Source organism: Camellia sinensis, chromosome 15 (genome assembly GCF_055761805.1).
Source record: "Camellia sinensis isolate YWXY chromosome 15, ASM5576180v1, whole genome shotgun sequence".
NCBI classification, from domain to species: domain Eukaryota; kingdom Viridiplantae; phylum Streptophyta; class Magnoliopsida; order Ericales; family Theaceae; genus Camellia; species Camellia sinensis.
Window position 1 is genome coordinate 72,828,993 of NC_138975.1, and position 25,061 is coordinate 72,854,053.

Consider the following 25,061-nt stretch of genomic DNA (forward strand, 5'->3'; position numbering starts at 1 on the left):
ACTGTATTGGCTTCCGCCAGGCCCCGTACTCTGTCTTACTGTATTTCTGTTGAGCAGGCCTTCGGTAATCTCGGATTACTGGCCGGTTACGGTGCTAAACCCATAGGGCCGGGTTTGGGTCGTGACAAGCACGATGGCTCATTGATGATATGTATTGAAGCTCCAGGGCTATTATGTGTTTTGGGACATATGTCCACCCTTTTGTGTAATCAAGAGAATGCCTTTAAAACTTGTATGCCATTAGGGCATCTTCTTTTTATTTCCTTTGATTTCTTGAACTATGAATTGTAATATGCACCCAAGATGTAATGATTTTGAAATTGTTCAGTGAGAAAGAGATTTACTCAATAAAAATGTGTTTTCTTATGGGAAATGAATTTAGTTGATAATATCCGGTGAATATTCGACATACTTGATTGTATAGAGGTTTATAAATTTAGGGAGGGGACATGCATTGGTTATAAAGAATGTGAAAGTGAAGGTGAAAGTAGCGAGAGAATAAAAATAAACAGCAATTTATCTTCAGATTATGGTCCTATAAAACTATTTTACAGAAGTCTCATTGATTTTTATAGAATAATTTTGATTATTTATTAAAGAAAATAAAATTTTGTTCTCGTAAAATCTATATAAAATTTGGTCTTCCAATCTTAATAAAAATCTCATTTGCCTACATACAATTTTTAATATTATTAAAAGAAAATATCATTTTAACTCCTAAAATCTGTGTATTCTATTTTGGCCATCCAAATATTTATATAATTTTGGCTTTTGACCTTTTAGCAAAAATTTTTACTTTGGAAAAAGTGTTCTCATAGAAGTGAATTGGGAGGTATTTGATATAACCTATATTTTTATATTAGTATATTTATTTTGGTTACATTATTTATATTTATTTTGGTTACATTACTTTTTTTTATATATATTTTTATAAAAAAATTAAAATATATTTATTTAAATCACCTTAAATGTGTCTTAATCATTGTTTTTTTACTTTGAACTTTTTTTTGAAAAGAAAACTGTAAGGGGAGCCAAAGTTGAGTTTGAATTTGGGTAGACGGGGGTATAATCGTCATTTAAGAAACAGACGAACTTGATGATGCTTGATCTTCAAGCGTTGGAAGGTTCGAATCCAGTTGAACCACCATTTCATCTCTCTCTCTCTCCCTCAAAAAAAAAAAAAAAAAAAAAAAAAAATTCCAGTTGAGATCGAGAACTTTGTGAGAGAAAAACCCTAATGGCGAATTTGGAAGACATTCCTTCAGCAGATCTCATGACCGAACTCTTGCGTCGCATGAAGTGTTCCACCAAACCAGACAAACGCCTCATTCTCATTGGTAATCACTCTTACCCCCATTTTTACAGTATATATATGTATATATATATATATATATATATTCAAAATTTGAATTGTGAAATACCTGTAACACATTTAGATCCGGGATTTTACTAGTACTGTTTTCTTTGGTTGAACAAGTTGCTGAAATTGGGGTTCATGCTAACATTTGTTAGAGTTTTTCTGCTTACTCCGTATTGATGTTATAACTGCTCCTTTCTTGGTCCTGTTCATGCTAACACGTTTAGGAAAGAAAAGAAATTTCATTGTTTCAACCCAACAAGTCGGTTTGGATTGAGTGAATTGGAGATACAAGAAAAGAATGGGGTCACTTCATAACCTTAAATTTTACAAATTTTAACAACTAATTTTTTTAAACTAAACAACATTTATTTTGTTTGGTTTTGAATTTTTAAAAATAACTTCTGAGTTATTATTATTTTTTTTTTAATTTTTTGTGTCTATAGTATTTTTTTTTTGATAATTTAGTTATTTTTTAGATGCACTTAAATAATAAAATATTTGTGAAAAATATACTGAATTTTTGTAATTTTTATATTTAGTAAAAAAAAAATTTATAACTACTTTATTTTTAAGAGTATCTAAATTAAGTGAATCTAAAAAATTTTTAAAAAAAATTTGCTTAAGATATTTTAAAAATTCACCAAAGACAAACAACATGAAAAATAAAAAACTCAAAAACTATTTTTAAAACTTGTTTACCAAACAGAGTAAATATTTAGTGTCACGGTGATAGCATATCAGTATTGACACGTGGTTTACCTACTAACAATAAACTTAGATGTGGAAGGTGAACCCCACACGCAAAGTATAATTACATTTCCACATATACATGATAAGGTAAATGGCAAGATATTATTGGATGATGATACCAATAAGATAGTATCACCATTGTATTGAACATATATATGTATATATGTATTTATAATTTGATGGCGTCCTAATTTTTTAAAAGAACCAAACTATATAAAATATATATATATATATATATAATTTTTTTTGTAAGCTTTCGTATGCTTGATGGGGGATGGGACCCCATCAAGCACCTGTTGGAGTTGACCTTGCTTGTTTGATTACTTAAGAGCAGAGAAATGGAGAGAAACAGAGAAAAATTGATTTTATCTTACAATCCACTTTTTTTGAATCTCTCCAAAATTGGAATGACTAGGAGAGAAAAGAAATGGGTATATTACTTTTTCTTTTTTTTTTCTTTCTTCTTTCCTTATTTATTTATTTTTTTTGCCAGATAACTTGGTATCTGGCCTATTGGACTGACTAATCTGGGGAATCAATCTCACTGTCTACTAGCGCGGACCCCAATTAAAGTCGGGGCACAACCTGTATGGACTGGCTCGAAGAAATAGGTTGATTACTTATTAAATATAATACCAACATTGTCCATCTAGGTACTAAAAAAAAAAAAACATTGCCTTCGTTTGGTTTAGTTTTGAATCAATTTTGAAAGATAGTTTTTTTGAAAAGAGTTTGAAAATTTGAAAACTTGTTTGGTTGTATATTTTGAAAATAGTTTTGAAATGATTTGTAATTTTTTTGGTAGTTGAATAAATGGGTGTGAAAGAAAAATGGATTGATTGATGTGTAGGATGTGAGAGAAGAAGAGAGGAGAGAAAAAAATTGGTTGATTGATGTGTAGGATGTAAGAGAAGGAGAGAGGAGAGAGAACAATTTTGAAAACAATTTTTCAAAAATTGTAAACCGAACAATTTTTTTGGATTTTTCATTTCAAAAATTGATTTGAAAATGTAACCAAACACAACCATTATTTTCTTATCTATCCTATAAGAGTTTCTTTTCTTCTCTGCTATGTAGTTTATCCAAACAAGATTTGAGAGAAATTACTGTATTTTCTTTTCTCTTCTCTTCAGCTTAAACCAACAAGAGAGAGAGAGAAAACAGTCTTTTCTTTTCTTTTCTTCTTTAGATTCCCCAAAATAGTAACTCTGAAAACAAAAAACTTCAGCTTGTTTCTGTATGTAGCTAAAATTCAAATTGAATAAATGCAACCTCTTTCTATGAAGTTATGGGACAAATTTCACATTACCCCTGTGGTATGGGCCATGTGTGCACAACCCTGTTATTTGAAAATTACCACTAAAATGCACCATCACATTTTTCATTCAAATTAACGGCTAGTGCATTATCAACATCTGTATTTTCAAATGATAGGAGTTATGTGCACATAACCTAACCACACCACAGCGGGTAAATTGAAGATTGAAGATTGAAGATTTTAGTTCATAACATATGAAGAAGATGAGGGTATTCGGGTATTTAGGTCGATTTACAAGTGTCCTTAATGAAAAATATTGGTTCGTTTTAGTTCACAACAAGCACTATGGATTAAGTGGTTATTTTCAAATGACAGGATGTTGTTAGAGAGAGAGTTTGTGGGCCTAGAAATGGCAATGAATAACCTATCTAGTGGATACCCATGGAGACCCGACCCAAATGCATGGGATTTCTCCATTTCTTCTACCCGTTGGGTCGGGTAGGTGATATTATTTAAATCTCCATTGGGGATGGGTACCCGCCCATTTCCCCATATCCCTATCTACAGCTAGATTTTTCATTCTGTCTCTCATTCTCTCGTTTCTCTTTCTCTTGTGCAAAATCAATTATAACCCATGCATAGAAACTTCAAATTCCTCAGATTCTTCAAGCTTACTGGGATTTTTCCAGAAAATCGATTTGAGCTGAGGTCGATCTTCAAAAGCTCTGTTGATCCTCCGATTGATTCCAGGAAGTAGAGACTCGTCCGCTCTCTCCATAATCCCAGCCAGATTGACCAGTAAGAGCATCAAAGTCTTTGATTTGATCATCATCCCATCTCTCTGTTTCAAAACAATCCTCCTCAGTTTTTTTGTTATCTGTCTTTTTCTTTGAAGAGTGAAGAAGATAATGGTGAGGAAACGTGTAAGGTGTGGGGTGGCCCTTGTAATTAAGATGTGATGTGGTGTGGGGATATCTGAAGTAAGGTTTTGTGTGATTGCCACGTGTATGATGAATCTAGGATTAGTGGAAGATTGCCACGTGTAGGGTGTAGGATTTGGGATTAGTATAGAAGCAACTGCAAGATGTCTTTGAAGTAACCTTTCTTTTGCTTTTAATGGAAGTAAATATATATCCATATATATATATGGAGAGAGAGAGAGAGAGAGAGAGAGAGAGAGAGAGGCAGGTGAGATGCAATTTTAGACCAATAAAAATTGTAGGACAGTCCGAAATTAATGTGTATTTGGCTTTAGCTGTGAACCTTAAAAAAAAAGGGTTTTTTTTAAGGGTCAAGTGGGAAAACCCAAGCCCATGAGGGGATGGGGAGGATAGTCCCCATGGGGGATGGAGAATGGAGAATGGGGAAAAATTATAATAGGGGAATGGGAATGGGGAAGTGATATCCGCCCCATTGCCCCCCCATTGCCATCCCTATGTGGGCCATTATAATTCAAGATTCAAACTAAAATGTACCTTCAATTCCAAAATCCAAAGCATAAATTCAACACTGCCAAACACAATGATAATATATTTTCTATCACCTAATTATTCTGATTTCTGAGTTTGTTTCAGCAATCTTTATATAGAATGCCTGATAAAAAAATAAAATGGTACGAATCTTACTAACGGTCTTCAACATTCTATCACATTTCAAAGACTAATTGCCACGAAGCTGTCAGGAATCCCTAATTGTATATGTTTTTTTCTGGTCAACTATTTCAATGTTCATTTTCTTAAAAAAATGAAGTTTGACAGGCCCACCTGGATCTGGAAAAGGCACTCAATCCCCAATCATTAAGGATGAGTATTGTTTGTGTCACTTGGCTACTGGTGATATGCTGAGGGCTGCTGTTGCTGCTAAAACCCCTCTTGGTATTAAGGCCAAAGAAGCTATGGACAAGGTGAGTTTCAGGTTTCGTGGTTGCATAAACTTTGCAACATGGCTCTTCTTACCCTAAATTGTTTTTCTAATAATTTTTCAGGGAGAACTTGTTTCTGATGATTTGGTTGTTGGGATAATTGATGAAGCATTGAAGAAGCCTTCATGTCAAAAAGGTTTCATCCTTGATGGATTTCCAAGGACCGTGGTCCAAGCACAAAAGGTCTTGCCTTAGTTTGAGATATGGACACTGGATTAATTCTTTATATGCCTTAATTTTTTTCCTCAGCATTTTTTCTTATTTACGTGTTCCAAACCTCGCCTTTGTTATGTAGCTTGATGAGATGCTTGAAAAGCGTGGGGTTAAGGTTGATAAGGTTCTTAACTTTGCAATTGATGATGCAATCTTGGAGGAGAGGATTACAGGTCGCTGGATCCACCCTGCTAGTGGTCGGACATACCACACAAAATACTCACCTCCTAAAGTTTCTGGCGTAGATGATGTACGACTATGAATTTTCACCATTTCTTTCTTTATCCATGAAAATGTGATTGTTAACAGGGCATTATTGTTTCTAGCATACATCAGTTTGGTACCATATATACATTCTAGCATACTACCTGCACATAGCATTTTGTGGTGTTATGTATTTGTGTGTCAGTGTATGGGAGATAATTTTGCTGCTACATGTATTGGGATAACAGTCTTCCTAAGAAGCACGTACACTCTAAGAAGGTAACGTGTTGTGTCTGACATCAATACGACACAACACTTCCGAACACTTAAGACACATGAAATACATTACAAGTTTGACTGAAATATTCAAAGATATGACATATAATAAATATATTAAATTATTTATTTTGGACATGTCCCCCGTGTGTCATGTTTTACATTTTTTTAAAATTCCCGTGTCGTGTCACGTGCCTGTGTCCATGCTTCTTTATGCTTCTTTAGCAATCTTCCAATACATTTATATTTATTTTACTTCTTAATGTATTGGAGTTTGGTCTCTCTTTTACTGCTTGTCTGATTTAATCCACAGCTCTTTAAAATCTTCTGATACAGGCTGCACCTTTGTTTAATGTTCTATCAAAGTGATTGATGTTTTTTAATGTAATATACTTGCCTCTTTTTTTTTTTTCCTTCTTTTAATTAACTTTTTGAAGGTCACGGGAGAACCTTTGATTCAACGTAAAGATGATACTGCAGCTGTTCTGAAGTCAAGGCTGGAAGCATTTCATAAACAAACTGAACCTGTATGGTTTCCTTTCTTCTTTTTCTTTGCTCTAATAATGAGTTAAGGTCGTACCCAGTGCACAATGCTCTCACTTGTAGCAGGGTTTGGGAGATTTAGGTCTCCTTGCCCTCAAAATTTTTGTGGAGAGACTGATTTCTTGACTTGAACCCACACAAGAAGGCTGGGGTGGGTAATGCTTGCTATTGAATCAAACACAACCTCTTATATTCTAATAGCAGTTTAGATCTTTGTAATTGCTTTGTCAGATGGAAGAATAAAAACCACCTTTAGGAGTACCACAAGAAATATCACATTTAGCGACCAAAAATTTAGTCACTAAAAGCATTATTTTAGTCGCTAAAATCTTTTGCTGGCTAAAAACATTAGTTGCCATGTTTGTTGCCAACACCTCAATGACAAAAGTATTTTTAATGTTTGCAAACTAAAATATTTTTATTAGCTAAGTAAAATCTTTGGCGACTAAATATTTAGTTGCCATATGTTTTAAATTTAGTCGTCATATATTTTTTAGAAAGTTATATAATTTTTTATATAAACCTTTGACGATTAAAAATTTAGTAGGCAAATGTCGAAATTTAGACCTTTGGCGACTAAGTTGCCAAAAAGTCGCATTTATATTTATATATAAATCCATTCAATTCTGAACTTTTCAGAAAAACACTTCCCCACAACCTGTAATCTGCCCATATAAATAATAATAATCTATCTATAATTCTCAACCATTCAAAATATATTTCCCAACAACCTGTTTCATGTAATATATGTTTTCATTCTATTCTCAATCATGTCAAAAGTTTAACTATATCAACTTCAAATTCCAAAGAAATAAAAATACAACCAAACACAGTATAATACAATCCAACTGTACGGCTAAATCCAAAGAAATGTCCATGTCTATGTATATGCCTGTAAGATTTTTGAATGAAACTGTATATTGTGTAATTGATACAAGAATACATCAGTATATATAACAAGGAAAATGTCTCGTAGCTCAAATTTTGTGGCTCAAAAGTGGCTCAAATGGCCAAAACGACGTCGTTAGCATTGTCGATATAACAATTCAAACCCTAGAACTGAAGAAGGAAACAAAAATATAAGCTCAATCTCTAATATATATAGAATATATACTACCATATATATACATAAACCTAATATTCTTACACCTCCGCTCAAACTCAAGGTGATTTAGCATAAAACATTGAGAGTTTGCCAAGAAGAAACTGAAACTGAGCAGTGGTGTGAGTCTTGATGAAAAAGTCATCAAGTTGCAGAGTCGAAAAGATGAAAGGAAGCAAGATATAGCCAAACTGCAGATGCTGACGGACAAAGTGACAATCAATTTCAATGTGCTTCGTCTACTCATGGAAGACAATGTTAATAGGCAATCTGAATAGCACTGCGGTTGTCACAGTAGTAGGAGGTTAGAGAAGACTGAGGGACACCCAAGTCAGATAAGAGACAACGAAGCTAAACAATCTTAGCAATAGCATGAGCCATAGCACAGTACTCAGTTTCGACAGTGGAGCGAGCAACAACAGTTTGCTTCTTGCTTTTCCAAGAGATCAATGAATCGCCAAGAAACATATAGAAACCAGACGTGGATTTGTGATCAGTGACATCATCAGCCTAATCATGAGTTCGGAAAACTTACTACATAGGAAGTATTTAGAAAATATCATACTTGAAAACATTTTCACTAAGATATTACTCACAGTGTTCAGATGGTTGATTCGTCCTCGTGATTGACCCTACACAATTCATAACACATACGGAAATCGGATCACAATACAATTCAATCCATTCTGTAATTCACTTATATTTATTAGGCTTCTTTCCATCTCTTTAGTTCATTTAGAATGTTCAATGTATGCCTAAGAGTGCTCAGAAATGTAAAAGAACGAAAAGTGAGACATAAAACAACTTTTCAAAGTTTCCTGAAATAGGGCACTTCGCTTAAGCGCAACACTGGTCGCTCGAGCGAACCCCTTGGTCTGCAAAAGTACTGGATGCTCTCATTTTACGCTCGAGCCAACTTTTTAGTTGCTCGAGCCAAGATTGAAAATTCAGGGTGGTTGCTCGAGCCAACCTCCAATGTCTGCAAAAGTATTGGCAGTTAGAAATGTACGCTCGAGCGACACTTCCATCACTTGAGCGAACTGCTCAAACTTTGGAATTTCCAGAATTCTGTTCGAGCTTCAAACACAATTCCAAGGCTCTAAATTCATGCATGACTCACTCAAACATGCAAGAACACTCCCAAACATATATATTTGAAGGTAGTTTCAACCCATTGTTCAAAATTCCATGAATTCATCAAAATTCAAACCACAAACCTCATGTATGTGAACTATTTTTCAAATCTTGCATCCATAGATTTTTTTATACTTAGAATTGGACTCTAAAACATGGTATTCATGCATGCATGTGAAAGATAGCCTCTAATTTCATTTCAAATGACATGAATGTTGCGCAAACTCATGAAACATTACAAAATTATGCATTTATGTATGATGTAGCATCACATTCTTCATCCTAGGCTCAATTTATACAACTCATTTCATTATCTTCTTGAATTCTCAAATTATATGATTTCAATTTACAATTTGAGGTTCAATTACTCACGTAGAGTCTTCAACTCTTCCAAATTTAGCTAGATCTTGAATTAATCTTCCAATCTCCAAGCTTTGAGTTCAATCCCTCAAGCTTTCCTCTTCTCTCCATTGAATTCTCACTCTCTCTTTCCCTGTAGTGTATAATCTCAGCCAAATGTTGAGGATGGACTCAAAATTATAAGCCTAGGCACTTATCTCATCATATATATAGTGAGTGATTAGCTTAGGCTAATTAAGCTTAATTAAGGCTAAACAATCTTACTTAAGTTTAATCAATTTAATCTAATTAATTCAATTTGAATCAATTTTTAATTAAATTTCACCGTAAACTCTAAAAATTATGCCAATCATAATGATGCGGTCAATTTTGGTTTCTGTCGCCTCTACGATCCTCAATTTCAGTTTATTACTGAATACCGAACAGATTTTCCTACGATGAACATATATGAATTCAAAAACATACATAATCACATGATTAGCATCCAAATTCACATTAAGCACATAAGCACAAGTATAATTATGACTTAATAGTATAATAAAGTGTTTTAATTGTTAAGGTTTTGGATATCATGCCCGAGATTGCCCTTCTTCTACGATTAATAAGACTAAGTCAGTTATTGTGATTGAAAACGAAGATATCGTAGAAGCAAAAGAATTTAAAAAAACAAAGTTTGATGAGTTGGATGTTGAACCCCTTGATTCTGAATTTGATGAGGGTGTCTAGGATGAGATTATTGGAAATTGGAATTGTTCACTCATTACTTGCTTACTAGTAGGGAAGACAAGGAGCTCGAAAAGTTGAAGCATGGATACATTTTTCCATACAAGGGTGGAGTGTACCCATTATGGTCATTAGTGATTGATATTGGGAGCTGTAAGAATGTTGTATCTGAGGAAATCGTAAAGAAATTGGGTTTGAAGGTTGAGACACATCTCGAGCCTTATCATGTGCCATAGATTATGAACACAAAACTGAGGATTGTTACACAGTGCCTGTAACATTCAACATTGGCAAGATCAAAGAGACGGTAATGTGATGTTTCTCCTCATAAGCTTTGTCATATTATCATAAGTCATATTTGGATATGACATCATAGATGTCCTTCATGCTGGATGTGCCTACACCTACTCTTGCATTGATGGCAAGACAAAGTACACTCTTATTTGTGCCACCGATTCGCATTGTCAAATTGAAGAACTCTTTGTTGATTCGAAGTGTTCCGTTGTTAGATTGCACTTTTAGATGTGCTCTTATTAGCTTGCCGGAGTTGAGTTGTTTTTAGTGGAGGAGATCTGATGGCGCAATCCTACTTTGGCTAGAAGTCCATTAGTGGAGGAGAATTGATGGCGCAACCCTACTTTGGCTAGAAGTCCATTATCGGAATTGGAAACCTAGGTTGAAGCTTGTGGGTTTGATGACTTTTTGGTTCTATTAATGTAATTGGTAATATTATATTTGGTTAATATTAGAAATAAATAGTCTGTGTTATAAAACTAAAATAATAAAAGAGAAAATGAGGGCCAAAAGAGAGTAATAGAGAGCTTGGGCCAAAAGAGAGGAAGTGCTCAATTTCTTATTGATTCTGATATATGAACACATCTAGCAAACATTTGTTTTATAGGCAAAGTTGGTGGAGAGGAAATTCAACACAGCTTCATCCTCAAAGTCTCTCCATTCTTCTTCAATTTTTTACCTCTTTCTTTTTGTTTCCTAATGAATCTACAACCTTATCCCTTTTCTATAAAAGAGAATATAATAATTGTATTATCTTATTTATTATGAAGTAATATTTTATTGTGGTCATTTATATGAGGAACATGGAAGTACGACAATAGGGGAAGAAATAATCAGTAATACGATAAACCAAGTCTATAGGTTCTATCGCAGGATTAGGAACTTTGAAGTAGAGATTGCACTTAAGAAGATGAAATCAAATAAGGCTTTAGGACCTGATGATATCCCTATTGAAGCTTGGAAGTGTTTGGGTAAAAAGGGAGTTGCTTGGTTGACTAGGTTGTTTAGCAAAATTTTGTTGACTAGGAACATGCCAGATGAGTGGAGGAAGAGTATTTTAGTGCCAATCTATAAGAATAAAGGTGATGTCTAGAATTGTAACAACTATAGAGGAATTAAGCTAATGTGTCATATAATGAAAGTATGGGAGAGGGTGATGGAACGCCGATTGCGAGACATAACAGAGGTGTCAGAGAATCAATTTGGGTTTATGCCTGGTAGGTCAATAATGGAAGCGATCTATCTTTTGAGGAGAGTTATAGAAAAGTATAAAGAAAAGAAAAGAGACATTCATATGGTGTTTATCGACCTTGAGAAAGCATACGACAGAGTGTCCCGAGATATAATATGGTGGGCGTTAGAGAAGAAAGGGGTGACGAAAGGCTACATTGACGTGATTAGGGGCATGTATGAAGGAGTGGTGACCACTATTAGATCGCCAGCTGGAGAAACAAATGAATTTCCTATCACTGTAGGGTTACACCAAGGATCTACCTTAAGTCCTTATCTTTTTGCTTTAGTTATGGACGAGTTGACGATAAATATTCAGGATGACGTGCCATGGTGTATGCTTTTTGCAGACAATATTGTGTTAGTGGATAAGACTAGAGAAGGAGTTAACACAAAGTTGGAGATTTGGAGAAAAGTTCTTGAATCTAAAGGATTTCGAATAAGCAGAACTAAGACAGAGTACATGGAGTGTAAATTTAGTAACAGTAACAATGAAAGCAGAGGATAAGTGAAGATTGAGAACCAAGAACTGCCTAAAAGTGAACATTTTCGTTATTTAGGGTCGATTATCACAACAGCGGGAGAGATTGATGCAGATGTGGCCCATAGGATTAAGGCGGGATGGTGTAAGTGGAGAAGTGCGTCTGAGGTATTGTGCGATAAACGAATACCCACTAGACTAAAAGGTAAGTTCTATAGAACGGCTATTAGACCAGCTATGTTGTATGAGACGGAGTGTTGGGCAACCAAGAAACAACATGTAGATAAGATGAGTGTGGCTGAGATGAGGATGCTAAGGTGGATGTGTGGTAAGACTAGACAGGACAGGATTAGGAATGAGTGTATTCGGGAATGGGTAGGAGTAGCATCGATAGAAGATAAGTTGAGAGAGAATCGTTTGAGATGGTTTGGTCATATTCAACGGAGACCAACAGAGGCAGTAGTGAAGAGATGCGATGCTGTAACGATAGATGGAAGTGTTAGGGGACGGGGTAGGTCTAGATTAATGTTGACTAGCGTTATAAATAGAGATATGAATCTACTTAATTTGACTAATGAAATGGCCTTTGATAGGGCTGCGTGGAGAAGAAGGATTCATGTAGCCGACCCCATTTGATGGGACCTAAGGCTTGGTTTGGTTTGGTTTGGTTATTTATATATTATATAACACAATAATATTAACTCCAAGTTGCTTATTATAATGCCAAAGGTAAGTTGCTTATTACAATTAGGGTGTGTTTGATTGGACGGATTGGAAAAGGGGGATTAGAATCCATCGGACTTGAGTCCTGAGACTGTGAATCTCCCGGACTATTTGGTTGGATTGGATTTGTATCTTGTGTTTGTTTTTTCATGGGATTAGATGTCTGGAAAGGACTATTTTTAGTGAATTTAACGTTTGGTTGAACGGACTGGATAGGATAAATGAACAAAAGACTATTTTATCATTTTTCAATTGTTTAAGTAATAGCAATATTAAACATATCTTTAATATTTTAATTTTTTTAGCTAGATTAAATAAAAATTTATTTTATTTTATTTTTTACACAATTAAATAAATTTATTTTTTTAAAATTAAATAAATAAAATATCAATAAAAATATATGTTATTTTTTTAATTAAAATTTTAAATAAATTTGTTTTTAAAAATAATAATAATTAAACAATGAAATTAAATAAAACATATATTAACATTTAAATAATGAAATTAAATAAAATATAAACAAAATTTTAAAATAAAACATCAATAAAATATCTATAAAAATTTATTTAAAAAAAATTAAATAAATAAATCATCAATAAAAAGTTAAATAAAATTATTTTATTTTTAAATTGAGACATTTAAATTTTATTGAATTTTACTAAATATAATACATAAATAGTAGAGGGTCAAATGGTCATTTTACCACCTAATCCCAACAGTGGATAATCTCCCGAAAATTGTCCCACATCCCCCCAAGGATACAATAGTCCCCCATATGGGAGATAAGGAGTCCAGCCGGACTCCATGTCCGGTGGACTAAAAAAAAAACAAATACCGGATTAAATGCTTCCCCCCGAATTACAATCCGCACAGTAAATAGTCCCCCCTATTATCCCTCCAATCAAACACACCCTTAGGGTGTTTGGTGTAGATTAAAATAAGTTGTTTATCATATTTGGGAATTTATATCAAACTGCTTCATGAAACTTTTGCTTACAACTTATTTGAAAGAAAGCTTAAATAAGCTGAAAAAAATGATTATTTAGAAGTTGAGAGGTTCCTTTTGCTCTGCTTTCTAATTATCAGTTTTAAGCTTTCAATAAGCTACACCAACAGAGGCTCAATGCCAAAGGGTGTTTGGTGTAGATTAAAATAAGTTGTTTATAGCTCATATTTGGGAATTTGTATCAAACTGCTTGATCCAATTTTTGCTTGCAACTTATTTGGTAGAAAGCTTAAAATAAGCTGAAAAAATGATTCTTTAGAAGTTGAGAGAGGTTCTTTTTGCTCTACTTTCTAATTATCAATTTTAAGCTTACAACAAGCTGCACCAATAGAAGCTCAATGCCAAAGGCCTATTGTCAAAATCCTAATTAACTTAAGAAACTAGTTCCTAACATTATTAGAAACAAATCATAGGTTTTGTTTGATAGAGATATGGGAAAGTGATTATAGATTATAGTTTAACAGATTATAGCTTATAACTATGAACATAAGCTGGTAACCTGTTTGGTGTAGCTGTGAAATTATGGATTTAAGCAGCAGAGTAGTGTTTGGTAAATAAGCTATACAATAGTTTTTTTGCTGCATAATTGTTATTTTTGCCCATATGAACATAAAAATTGTAATTGTCATTTTAAATTTTGAAAAAGTTATTTCATTAATGGAAGTTAATATAATTAGTACCTATATTGGTACATTTTTACATTACCTCTTTTTTTTTTTTTTTTTTTTTAATATTGGGTTCACAAGGGAACCGCCAAATGTCATTGCAATAAATTGTTATTAAGGCAATAAAAATAAAACTTTCTACATATTAGATAACTTCTAATATTATGTCTCCTCACTTCCATCTCGTTGTCATCACCTTCAACATGATTTCCATGGCATGCTTCTCGAGACCTTGATCCTTCCTCATTATTAGGCACATAATTTGTGAATTTATCATAAGAGTCAAATGAAATATCGCGAAACTCACTTTGTCGGATGAAATTGTGAATTGCCATTGTTGCACAAACAAGTTTGACTTGGGTCGGCCACTTGTAGTTTGGTGGGATATCCGTTATAATTGGTCATCTTGCTTTCCAAACCCCAAACGTTTTTTCTATTACACTTCTAAGTGATGAATGTGCTTGGTTGAATTTTTCTTGTGCATTTTGGGGGGGTTAACCATGTGTAAATTCAACTAGATGGTATCTCTCTCCTTTGTAAGGTGTAATATGTCCTTTCATGTTTGGATACCCAGCATCCACCAAGTAAAACTCATCTATTTTAAAATTCCAAAATGAAATTAAAGTAAACAATTATAAATGTAAAAATAAATATGAAGATGTGAGTGTGGTGCATCTACTGTAGCAATCAAATATAAAATAGTTACCTTCTTGTGGTTTTGGAAAATTATAACTAGAATTTCTAATTGTATCTAAGAAGATCCAAGTATCTTGTGCACTTCCTTCCCATCCTGGCAAGTAAAATGTGAAACACATATCAAAATCACATGCGGCTATTATGTTTTGAGTCGCATACCCCTTTCTACCTATTAAACGAGGTTGCTTATCTGGAGATATATATGTTTTGATGTGTGTTCTGTCAATTTCTCCAATACAATCCTATTACAAAATTTTGAATAAAAATATATTTATTCATTATTAGAAATATCCTAACAACATTAATTATATGTAATACCCAAGTTACAGTTGTAGTTAATTATTACCTTGAAATGAGAATAGTACGTGTGGTTGCTTCTAATGTATGGATGCACATCATTTCTCGGTTGAGGCCTTACCCAATCAATAGACATCATTGTAACAGCTTTTAACACCTTGAAGTATTTTGAAATTGTCTCTTTGGAATGTTGAAATCTTTCTTGGACATTTCTGTTTTGAATGTCACCGCTAACAATATACAAAAATATTGCAACCTGCTCCTAAACCTTAACTTTTCGTCCAATTTGAAAGCCATAGTTGGACTGTAACAAATCACACAATTGATAAAGTACCTCTCTTTCCATTCGAAAATTTTCAAATATTCTGGTCCAATTCCCTTCTTGTAATTCTACCAAACTTCAAAAGGGTATCGGAGCAGAATATTTGAAATTTTTGAATGGAAAGAGAGGGATTTTATTAATTGTGTGATTTGTTATAGTCCAACTATGGCCTTCAAACTGGACGAAAAGTTGGGATTCAGGAGCAGGTTGCAATATTTTTGTATATTGTTGGCGGTGACATTCGAAATAGAAATGTCCAAGAAAGATTTCAACATTCCGAAGAGACGATTTCAAAATATTTCAAGGTGTTAAAAGCTGTTACAATGATGTCTATTGATTGGGTAAGGCCTCAACCGAGAAATGGTGTGCAGCCATACATTAGAAGCGCAACTGCACATACTATCCTCATTTCAAGGTAATAATTAACTACAAGTGTAACTTGAGTGTCACATATAATTAATGTTGTTAGGATATTTCTAATAATGAATAAATATATTTTTATTCAAGATTTTGTAATTGGATTGTATTGCAGCACTTGACGGAATACACATCAAAGCATATATATCTCCATATAAGCAACCTCGTTTAATAGGTAGAAGGGGTATGCGACTCAAAACATAATGGCCACATGTGACTTTGATATGTGTTTCACATTTTGCTTGCCAGGATGAAAAAGAAGTGCACACGATACTCGGATCTTCTTAGATACAATTAGGAATCCTAGTTATAATTTTTCAAAACCACAAGGAGGTAACTGTTTTATATTTGATTGCTACAGTAGATGCACTACACTCACATCTTCATATTTATTTTTACGTTTATAATTGCTTACTTTAATTTTATTTTGGAATAAAATAAATGAATTTTACTTGGTGGATATTGGGTATCCAAACATGAAAGGATATCTTGCACCTTACAAAAGAGAGATATACCATCTAGTTGAATTTGAAAATGGTCAACCCCCCCTAAAATGCACAAAAAAAATTCAACCAAGCACATTCATCACTTAGAAGGGTAATAGAAAGAACATTTGGGGTTTGGAAAGTAAGATGGCCGATGATAAAGGATATCTTACCAAACTACAAGTGGCCGACACAAGTCAAACTTGTTTATGCAACAATGGAAATTCACAATTTCATCCGACGAAATGAGTTCCGCGATATTGCATTTGGCTCTTATGATAAATTCACAGATTATGTGCCTAATGATGAAGAAGGATCAAGGTCTCAAGAAGCACACCATGGAAATCATGTTGAAGGTGATGACAACGAGATGGAAGGGAGGAGACATAATATTTGTATGTCAATTTGCGAATGAAATTAGGAGTTATCTAATATGTAGAAAGTTTTATTTTTATTGCCTTAATAGCAATTTATTGCAATGACATTTGGTGGTTCCCTTGTGAACTCAATATTAAAAAAAAAAAACTAGATAATGTAAAAATGTACCAATATAGATACTAATTATATTAACTTCCATTAATGAAATAATTTTTTCAAAATTTAAAATGACAATTACAATTTTTATGTTCATAAGGGCAAAAATGACCATTATATAGCCAAAAACTATTTTATAGCTTATTTACCAAACACTACTTTGCTGCTTAAATCCGTAATTTCACAGCTACACTAAACAGGTTACCAGCTTATGTTCACAACTATAAGTTATAATCTGTTTAGTTATAATCTATAATCACTTTCCCATAGTTCTATCAAACAGGGCCATAATATATGAATGACCACAATAAAATATTACTTCATGATAAATAAAATTATATAATTATTATATTCTCTTTTATAAAAAAGAGATAAGGTTGTAGATTCATTTGGAAAGAAAGAGGTAGAAGAATGGAGAGATTTTGAGGATGAGCTTGTGTTGAATTTCTTCTCCACCAACTTTGCCTGTAAAAGCAAATGTTTGCTGGATGTATTCATTTGTCAGAATCAATAAAAAAATGAACACTTATTCTCTTTTGGCCCAAGTTCTCTGTTATTCTCTTTTAGTCCTCACTTTCTCTTTTAGTATTTTAGTTTTATTACATTGAAGGGTTGTTTGGGATGATCTAAGTAAATATATTTTTTTGACTTTTTATGGAAAGATGTGCAATGTGGTAGAGAGGTGATGTGACCCAAATGTGCAATGTGGTTGAGAGGTGATAAAAAGATGTGCTAAAATAGCACATGCCAAACAACCCTTGAGAGTGTTGTAGGACACTGGTCGTTTGTTTTCTCTCTTCTCCTTATCTCGTTCCACATTGTAAAAATTTATGTATTATTGATTGATGTTTATTGATTTATGTATGTTTATTGATATTACAAATGGTGAGTGGCTCATTATATAGGAGAGGGTGAGTGTAGTAGGTGAGGAGTAGGTGAAGTGGAGGTGGTAGTGGTGTAGTGGGTTAGGTTTAGTGGAGTAGGTGAGGTGGTAGTGGTGTAGTGGGTTAGGTTTAGTGGAGTAGGTTTAGGTGGGTGAAGTAGGTGATAGGTTTTAACAGCCCCCCGCAAACTCAAGGGGGATAGGAACTAACCAACTTGAGTTTGGAGAGAGTTACAAAACAAGAAAATACATAAAAATAAAAGAGGATAAGAGACACTGTATGGTCGTGTCAGACCATTGGTGAAGACACTGGACGGTGGTGTCATAATGTTGTAGAGGACACTCTATGGGGGTGTCATAACCATGTAGAGGACACTGTATGGTGGTGTCATAACGGTGTAGAGGACACTGGATGGCGGTGTCGGACCGATGTAGAAGACAGTTTATGGGGTCATGTCGGACCGTTGTAGCAGACACTGTGTGGTCGTGTCAGACCGATGTAGAAGACAGTTTATGGGGTCATGTCGGACCGATGTAGAAGACAGTTTACGGGGTCATGTCGGACCGTTGTAACAGACACTGTTGTGACAGTTGTTGTGACAGTTTACGGAGTCGTGCTGGACCCTTGTAGAAACTAACCGGAATCAATGTCGGGACAGTTTACTGAGTCTTGTCGGACCCTTGAAGGAGCTAACCGGAATCAATGTCGGGACAGTTTACAGAGTCTTGTCGGACCCATGAAGGAGCTAACCAGAATCAATGTCGGGACAGTTTACAGAGTCTTGTCGGACCCATAAAGGAGCTAACCGGAATCAATGTCGGGACAGTTTACAGAGTCTTGTCGGACCCTTAAAAAATACACTGTATGATGGTGTATATAGGCTGCCCAAATATATATATATATATATGGATATATATAGTGAGCCCTCAAAAGTCGCGCCCTCAAAAGGCGCGCCCACTTCATCAAAAGGCGTGCCTGACAGAAAGCGTCGAGCCATCAAAAGGTGAGCCGGAGACGCGGCGAAGCACGTGAGCGACAGAGTGGCGTGTCGGCCTCGGCTATTTAACCAAGGTTGATGCTGAGGCTGAGGCAGACAAAAAACTTCTGAAAATCCTCTGAAAAAAACTCTTCCTTTACTGAGAGAGAAACTCTGTAATACTCTGTAACCAACCCATCTCTGAAACACTCAGCAACATGGCCTCTTCTTCCCGTCCAGCTACCCAGAACATGGCCTCCTCTTCCCGTGGTCTGCTCACGCTCTTTCCAGAATTGAACGAGTCCACAAGAGAAATAACTGGTGCGGTGGCCAGTGAACCTCAACCAAACACCTCTGGTTTTGCTCCGTTGAACTTTCCGATGCGGTCGGTGGAGCAAAAAATGGCGGTGCAAACTGATATTGAGGCCAATCAGTATACTCTGAAGTCATGTGTGGAAACCATGACTGCGGTCACAAACCTGTCGCACCGGCTGCAGAGCAGGACAAATGAGGTGCAACAGTTAAACTCCCAGTTGGCTCTGCTCCAACGCATGTATAAGGATGCGCGAGCAGAGATAAGTGTGCTAAAGACAGAAAACAAGGAGCTGAAGCGGAAGGCCACCGTGATGTTCCGATTTGGAGGTCCACCATATGCTGTAGTGGAGGAGCAGGGAGGAGGCAACTTGCTTGGTGGTCTAGGAAGCACGGAGGCAACACCGGCAAGGACCACCCAGGACGGAGGCAAGAAGAAAAGACCGGCGGCTGAGTAGAGAAGAAAAAATCCCACTGTGGGTGTGGTAGTTTTGTTTTTGTTTTTGTTTGTGTGGGTTTTTTTTTTTTTTTTGATGTAAAAGTGTGATCGGGGTTGATCCCCTGATATGAATAAAATGACAAGGTTGTGGAATGTTGTTGGTGTTATTTTGTGGTGTTGTTTTGTTTAATAAGAAAAATAAAATAAAAGAAAATAATGGATAAAAAAAATAGAGAAAAATATTTGTGGATGGGTGATAAGAAAAACAGCAGTGTGATTTTTTTTTTTTTTTTTTTTTTTTTTTTGGTGGAATATAAAATAAATAATAATAAGAGAATGGAAAACGGGTGATGCTTACTAACAAGGGATAGGGAAAATATATTATAATAAAATATATATATATATTAAAATAAAAGAAAAGGGTGAAAGAACGTGGATGAAATAAATTAAGAGAAATGAGAGATATGATTAAAGTGGGTTTGAAAGTGGGAAAAGATGAGAGAGAGAGAGAGGGATGTCCAAGAAGCTTGTGCTTTTGACAGTTACACATTACCCAAGCTGTATGTGAAGATGCATGTTACTGTCTTACACTTCTGCAGGCTTGGTATTCTTTGTGGGGCACTTGCAACACGTGACATTGAAAATTGTATTCGAAAATGATGTCATCTCCAACATGAAACGTCTTGGAAGCAGCTCAGGCCTTGTAATCAATATTCCCAATGATGGTTCAACCAGCGGAGTCCCCAACGTTGTACACTGCTGCCATTGAAACCTTCAAGCCAGCAAACATGGCTACCAACAACAGAGCCACAGCTCTACACCCCACACCCAAATCCATGGCTAAGAGAGAGAGAGCAAATCGGGAAAAAAAAAGCAGTGACGAGCAGAAAAGCAGCGCCAGAAACGCCAACGACGACGACGAGTAAGAGTACAACCACGGATATGTGAGAGGCGAGGTGAACGGCGATAGAGGCTAGACGATGATGCGGGTGCCGCCGCCGACATAGCGGAGGAGGGGTGTAAGAAAATGTTGAAGAAGTCAAGGTATGTGTAGAAAATAAGCGGAATAGGTTGAGGTCCGGCGGGCGGCCAAGGCGAGGTTGCCGCCCGCCGGTGAAGCGAGAAATACTAAGGTCTTAACCTTGTTCTGATACCATGTAAAAATTAATGTATTATTGATTGATGTTTATTGATTCATGTATGTTTATTGATATTACAAATGGTGAGTGGCTCATTATATAGGAGAGGGTGAGTGTAGTAGGTGAGGAGTAGGTGAAGTGGAGGTGGTAGTGATGTAGTGGGTTAGGTTTAATGGAGTAGGTGAGGTGGTAGTGGTGTAGTGGGTTAGGTTTAGTGGAGTAGGTTTAGGTGGGTGAAGTAGGTGATAGGTTTTAACACACATCATCACCTCAAAGGCTCAAAGCACCCAAATTGCACACTTTTATTCAAATCTCTCATGCCTCCAAAATATTACTTTTGCAAGTAGAAACATATGAATAAAGTTGAATCAATTGCTCAGTTTATCGTTTTGCCTCGTGAATCATACGATCCTGATGTGATGATACCCAATTGATCGGTTGGTGCCGAATTGTGCAATTCTGATAATAAAGTTTTGCACTAGTGAAGCCAACTCCTATTAAATTGTGTAAATTGCATGACATTAAGTTATTTCTCAATTTTTCTATGTTCTGTCATATCCTTTTGCTATTGTAGTTCGGCCTATGTTTATATTCTCTTGTTCTTGGAGCAAGCCAGTTGAGTGTAACTCAATGCTAAATTTTAGTAACTTAAAATCATAGTTGTTAAATCGAATTCAAATCGTGAATCAAAATGGCCTTATACTGAATCTTGAATTGTAAAGATTTGGTCATTTTTTCCAAATTACTTAAAAATATATCTACACTCTTAGATGTTAATTATATTTTGTAAATATGAAATATTTAGATTTAAATCATTGAAAATGTCATTTTGAATTATGATCATATGGTCTAATAGGTAAGATGTTATCATAGTTTCCCTTTTTTAGATGTTTCTTATCAACTATTCTTAATAAAAAGAAGTAAACAAAGACAACTTTTAATTTTCAAATAACAATAATTTAACAACAATGTTGATGTGGACAATAAGCATACATACATTTCCAAATTACTTTAACCTTAAATATCTTTAGAAAATATATTATGATTTTTTTTAAAGAAAAAAAAAATAAGAAGAGAAGGTTAAAAAATGTTGGGTCTAACTGAATGTAATTGGATCCTATTAAAAATTTCATGATTACCAAAATAACAACCAATCGTGTATATATATTAGAAGTTGTATTATGTCATTTTCACTAAAAAGAGAAAAAAAAAGAAAAGAAATAATCGAAATATATCGGACATAATAGTTTCAAGAATGCATATATGGTAAAAAGTGAATCGAATCATGTGATTCAACATAGATTCACTTCCAAAATAGATTCACTTATAGATTCGTATCGATTTTGCATAAATTACGAATTGAATTGTGAATCGAATCGTGAACTGTAAATTTCTGATAGCATAAACCATAATATAGGTTATGGAGTTATCTCACGATGTCACCCTTTGTTTGGATGATACAATGGTGGCCACCAAGAGCTATCTCTTAGAGCTGTTAAGGACAAGTTATGGAGGACCTTTTAGTCTTCTTGGAAATCAAGTTGATTGCTCTTTTGGCTCTTCATCATCCAATAAGGATTGTTGGGGTTGGCAGCGTGGAATAAGAAATAGATCAGGCAGGGTATAACCCATGGTTGTGTGGTGAAAGAGGATGGCGTGTGATCTTGTGTGAGCCATCTAACGAGAGTTCAAGTGGGGTAACTTCCATTTTATAGTCTGCAGCTTTTCCATGAACTGATGTTTTAAAACCACTTCAATATAAGTTGGAAGACTTTAGTCATTGCTGGCTATAAACAAACATGATAAATCTTTATATAAATTGCATACTTGTCCAAATCATTAAGGACTAAAGATGCTTAGTTGCTTGTTATCAATAGATCAATGTATAATTTTGTAAATGGGGCCCCTTAATATTTATCAAAAATAAAATTGTAAATGGTGCCTTTTATTGTGTTGGTTTGGGGGCAACCATAGCTGATACTGCCGTCATGCTCTCTTGGGCTGGTAGTGAATGCTTTGTACCCTATTTCCAGCTAAGGTTGTACCATCCTCAGCTCACTTAAGGTGGGGTAGTAATATTACTCGATTAATTGGATTAGTTTCCATCCATATTCATCATGTCACCAGAACAATTGATATTTATACTGAAGAAAGACTTAACTGATTTGTACAGGGCTGAAAAAACTTGCAAATGATATAAGCAAATAATCATAAGACACATTTGTAAATGATTAGCATCCTTGACATCATTATTGAGATATTTGTACATTTTATATACAAATGCCAGTGTAATTATTTATGTTAAATTCTGGTCCTGTGGAGTTGGATCTTTCAGCTTCTGCTCCTGTTTCGCTGTATATCCAAGTCTTCCGTTGATTTTGTACTTTGTACCAATATCCTGAGGGTATCCTTAATTTTGCAATGCAGGTAATTGATTACTATGCAAAGAAGAGTATTGTTGCAAACCTTCATGCGGAGAAACCCCCAAAGGAGGTCACTGGTGAGGTTCAGAAGGTGCTCTCCTCGTGAAGACAAAAACCAATCTTATTAACTTGAAAATGGATTAAACATTCGAGACTTGAAGATTTTGCTCATATGTTTTCTCATATATTTGATAGATCACTGACCCCCACCGGCCTTTCATTTTGCTCTTTACTTTTTACTCTGTGCACTGGCTTTTTGTCGGTCCTTGAGTTCAATTGAGTTATGAAAATAGATTTTCAAGGACATTGATGTGGCTTGGGATTTTTTTTTTAATTTTTTTTTGCATCTTTTGTCGGTGACAGTTTCTTTTCCTTGTGCTGGAAAATGGATTAAGCTGCAGATATGCACTTTGTGGGATGGGGAATGTTCCAAGATTTAAATATGATCGTGAGATGTGTTTTGACAGTTCCCATTCTGTCACCTTTGGTTTCTGTGAAAAATTCCTGCAAGCTCAATTATCTTGTGAGATTTAGGTGAAACAAGTTGTGTTAGACTGGAATCTCTCTCTCGCTTTCTCTCGCTCTTCTCTCTCTCTCTCTCTATATATATATATATATATAATGTAGCATGCCTAAACATATTTCTCAAAAAATTAAAAAAAAAAACTTATTCATGCACAAAGCTCTTTCAAAAGTCTAGTGTTTCCAAATTGACAAGGAATTCTGGGATGTGCAAGTTCTAATCAGAATACTTATCATTAGAGATCTGCAGCAGTGTGATTGTGCACTAATCAGTAAGTTACTCGAGGAGGAGAATATAAAGATCCCTAAACATGATTCCTAATTTTACTATGAGGTGGGGGTTAGATCTATTATTGATTTTTAAATCAATCAAATAATTGATATGCAGTTATCGGTGAAATTAGGGGTTATGTTTTATAGATTTAACTTTATTTTTTTTCTCCTGAATTTGGCATGTGTACTACTTATGGTATGGGTTTCATAGAAGGACAATTGCACTAAATTCACCAGCAAAAATCTCAAGATTATAAACTTTCATGATTCAACCATTGCACGTCTTTCAAAAGAAAGAATACTGCTTTGGAAAGAATGGGAGCCTTTTTTTTTTTTTTTTGGTCAACAAAAAGTTTACAATCTCACATGAAGGATAACTAGAAACAAAAATGCTAGAGGTCCCAAAAATTCTACCAAAAATTTTACCAAATGTTACATGGGACCTACATTGTGTGGGTCCTACATCCATGTGAGACATTTGGTAAAACTTTTGGTAGAATATTTGGGGTCTCTAGCATTACTCAGAAACAAAAATGCTAGAGGTCCCAAAAATTCTACCAAAAATTTTACCAAATGTTACATGGGACCTACATTGTGTGGGTCCTACACCCATGTGAGACATTTGGTAAAACTTTTGGTAGAATATTTGGGGTCTCTAGCATTACTCAACTAGAAAATAAACTAGAATTTAGATCAATAGTGCACGTGTAAAGTTATTTTTGTGGGGCCATATTTCAAGTGAATTATCACCAGTGCGTTTTCTAAATAGAGTAATGCGATCTCAAATAATTTATCAAATGTTTTATCAAATTTTTAACATGGGTGTGAGACCCACAAACATGTGAGTTTGTGTGGATCCCACACCCAAGTGAGAGAATTGGTAAAACATTTGGTACATTATTTGGGGTCGCTAGCATTTTCCTTCTGAATATTCTGTATGGATTGTTGTAATTCTCTTTTTATAAATAAAATAAAAATCTTATTTTGTGCAAAAGTACATTGAAAACAACATTTTTTAAAGAAATATTTGACTTCTAAATATTGTCTCAAACTTTTCATTAAAGGCACAATAGTGACTATTGTGTCTCAATTTGTGGTG

At 34.8% G+C, this 25,061-nt stretch overlaps 1 protein-coding gene across 1 annotated transcript; it reads left to right on the top strand.

Moving 5' to 3' along the window:
- The first annotated feature begins 996 nt into the window (after positions 1 to 996).
- Positions 997 to 23,633, top strand: LOC114315576 (adenylate kinase 4). The gene is made up of 6 exons (XM_028262176.2): positions 997 to 1,337; positions 5,126 to 5,271; positions 5,353 to 5,472; positions 5,585 to 5,752; positions 6,420 to 6,509; positions 23,172 to 23,633. Exons 1-6 carry the CDS (start codon positions 1,238 to 1,240, stop codon positions 23,271 to 23,273), a joined length of 726 nt encoding a protein of 241 aa, XP_028117977.2. The 5' UTR covers positions 997 to 1,237; the 3' UTR covers positions 23,274 to 23,633.
- The last annotated feature ends 1,428 nt before the right edge of the window (positions 23,634 to 25,061 follow it).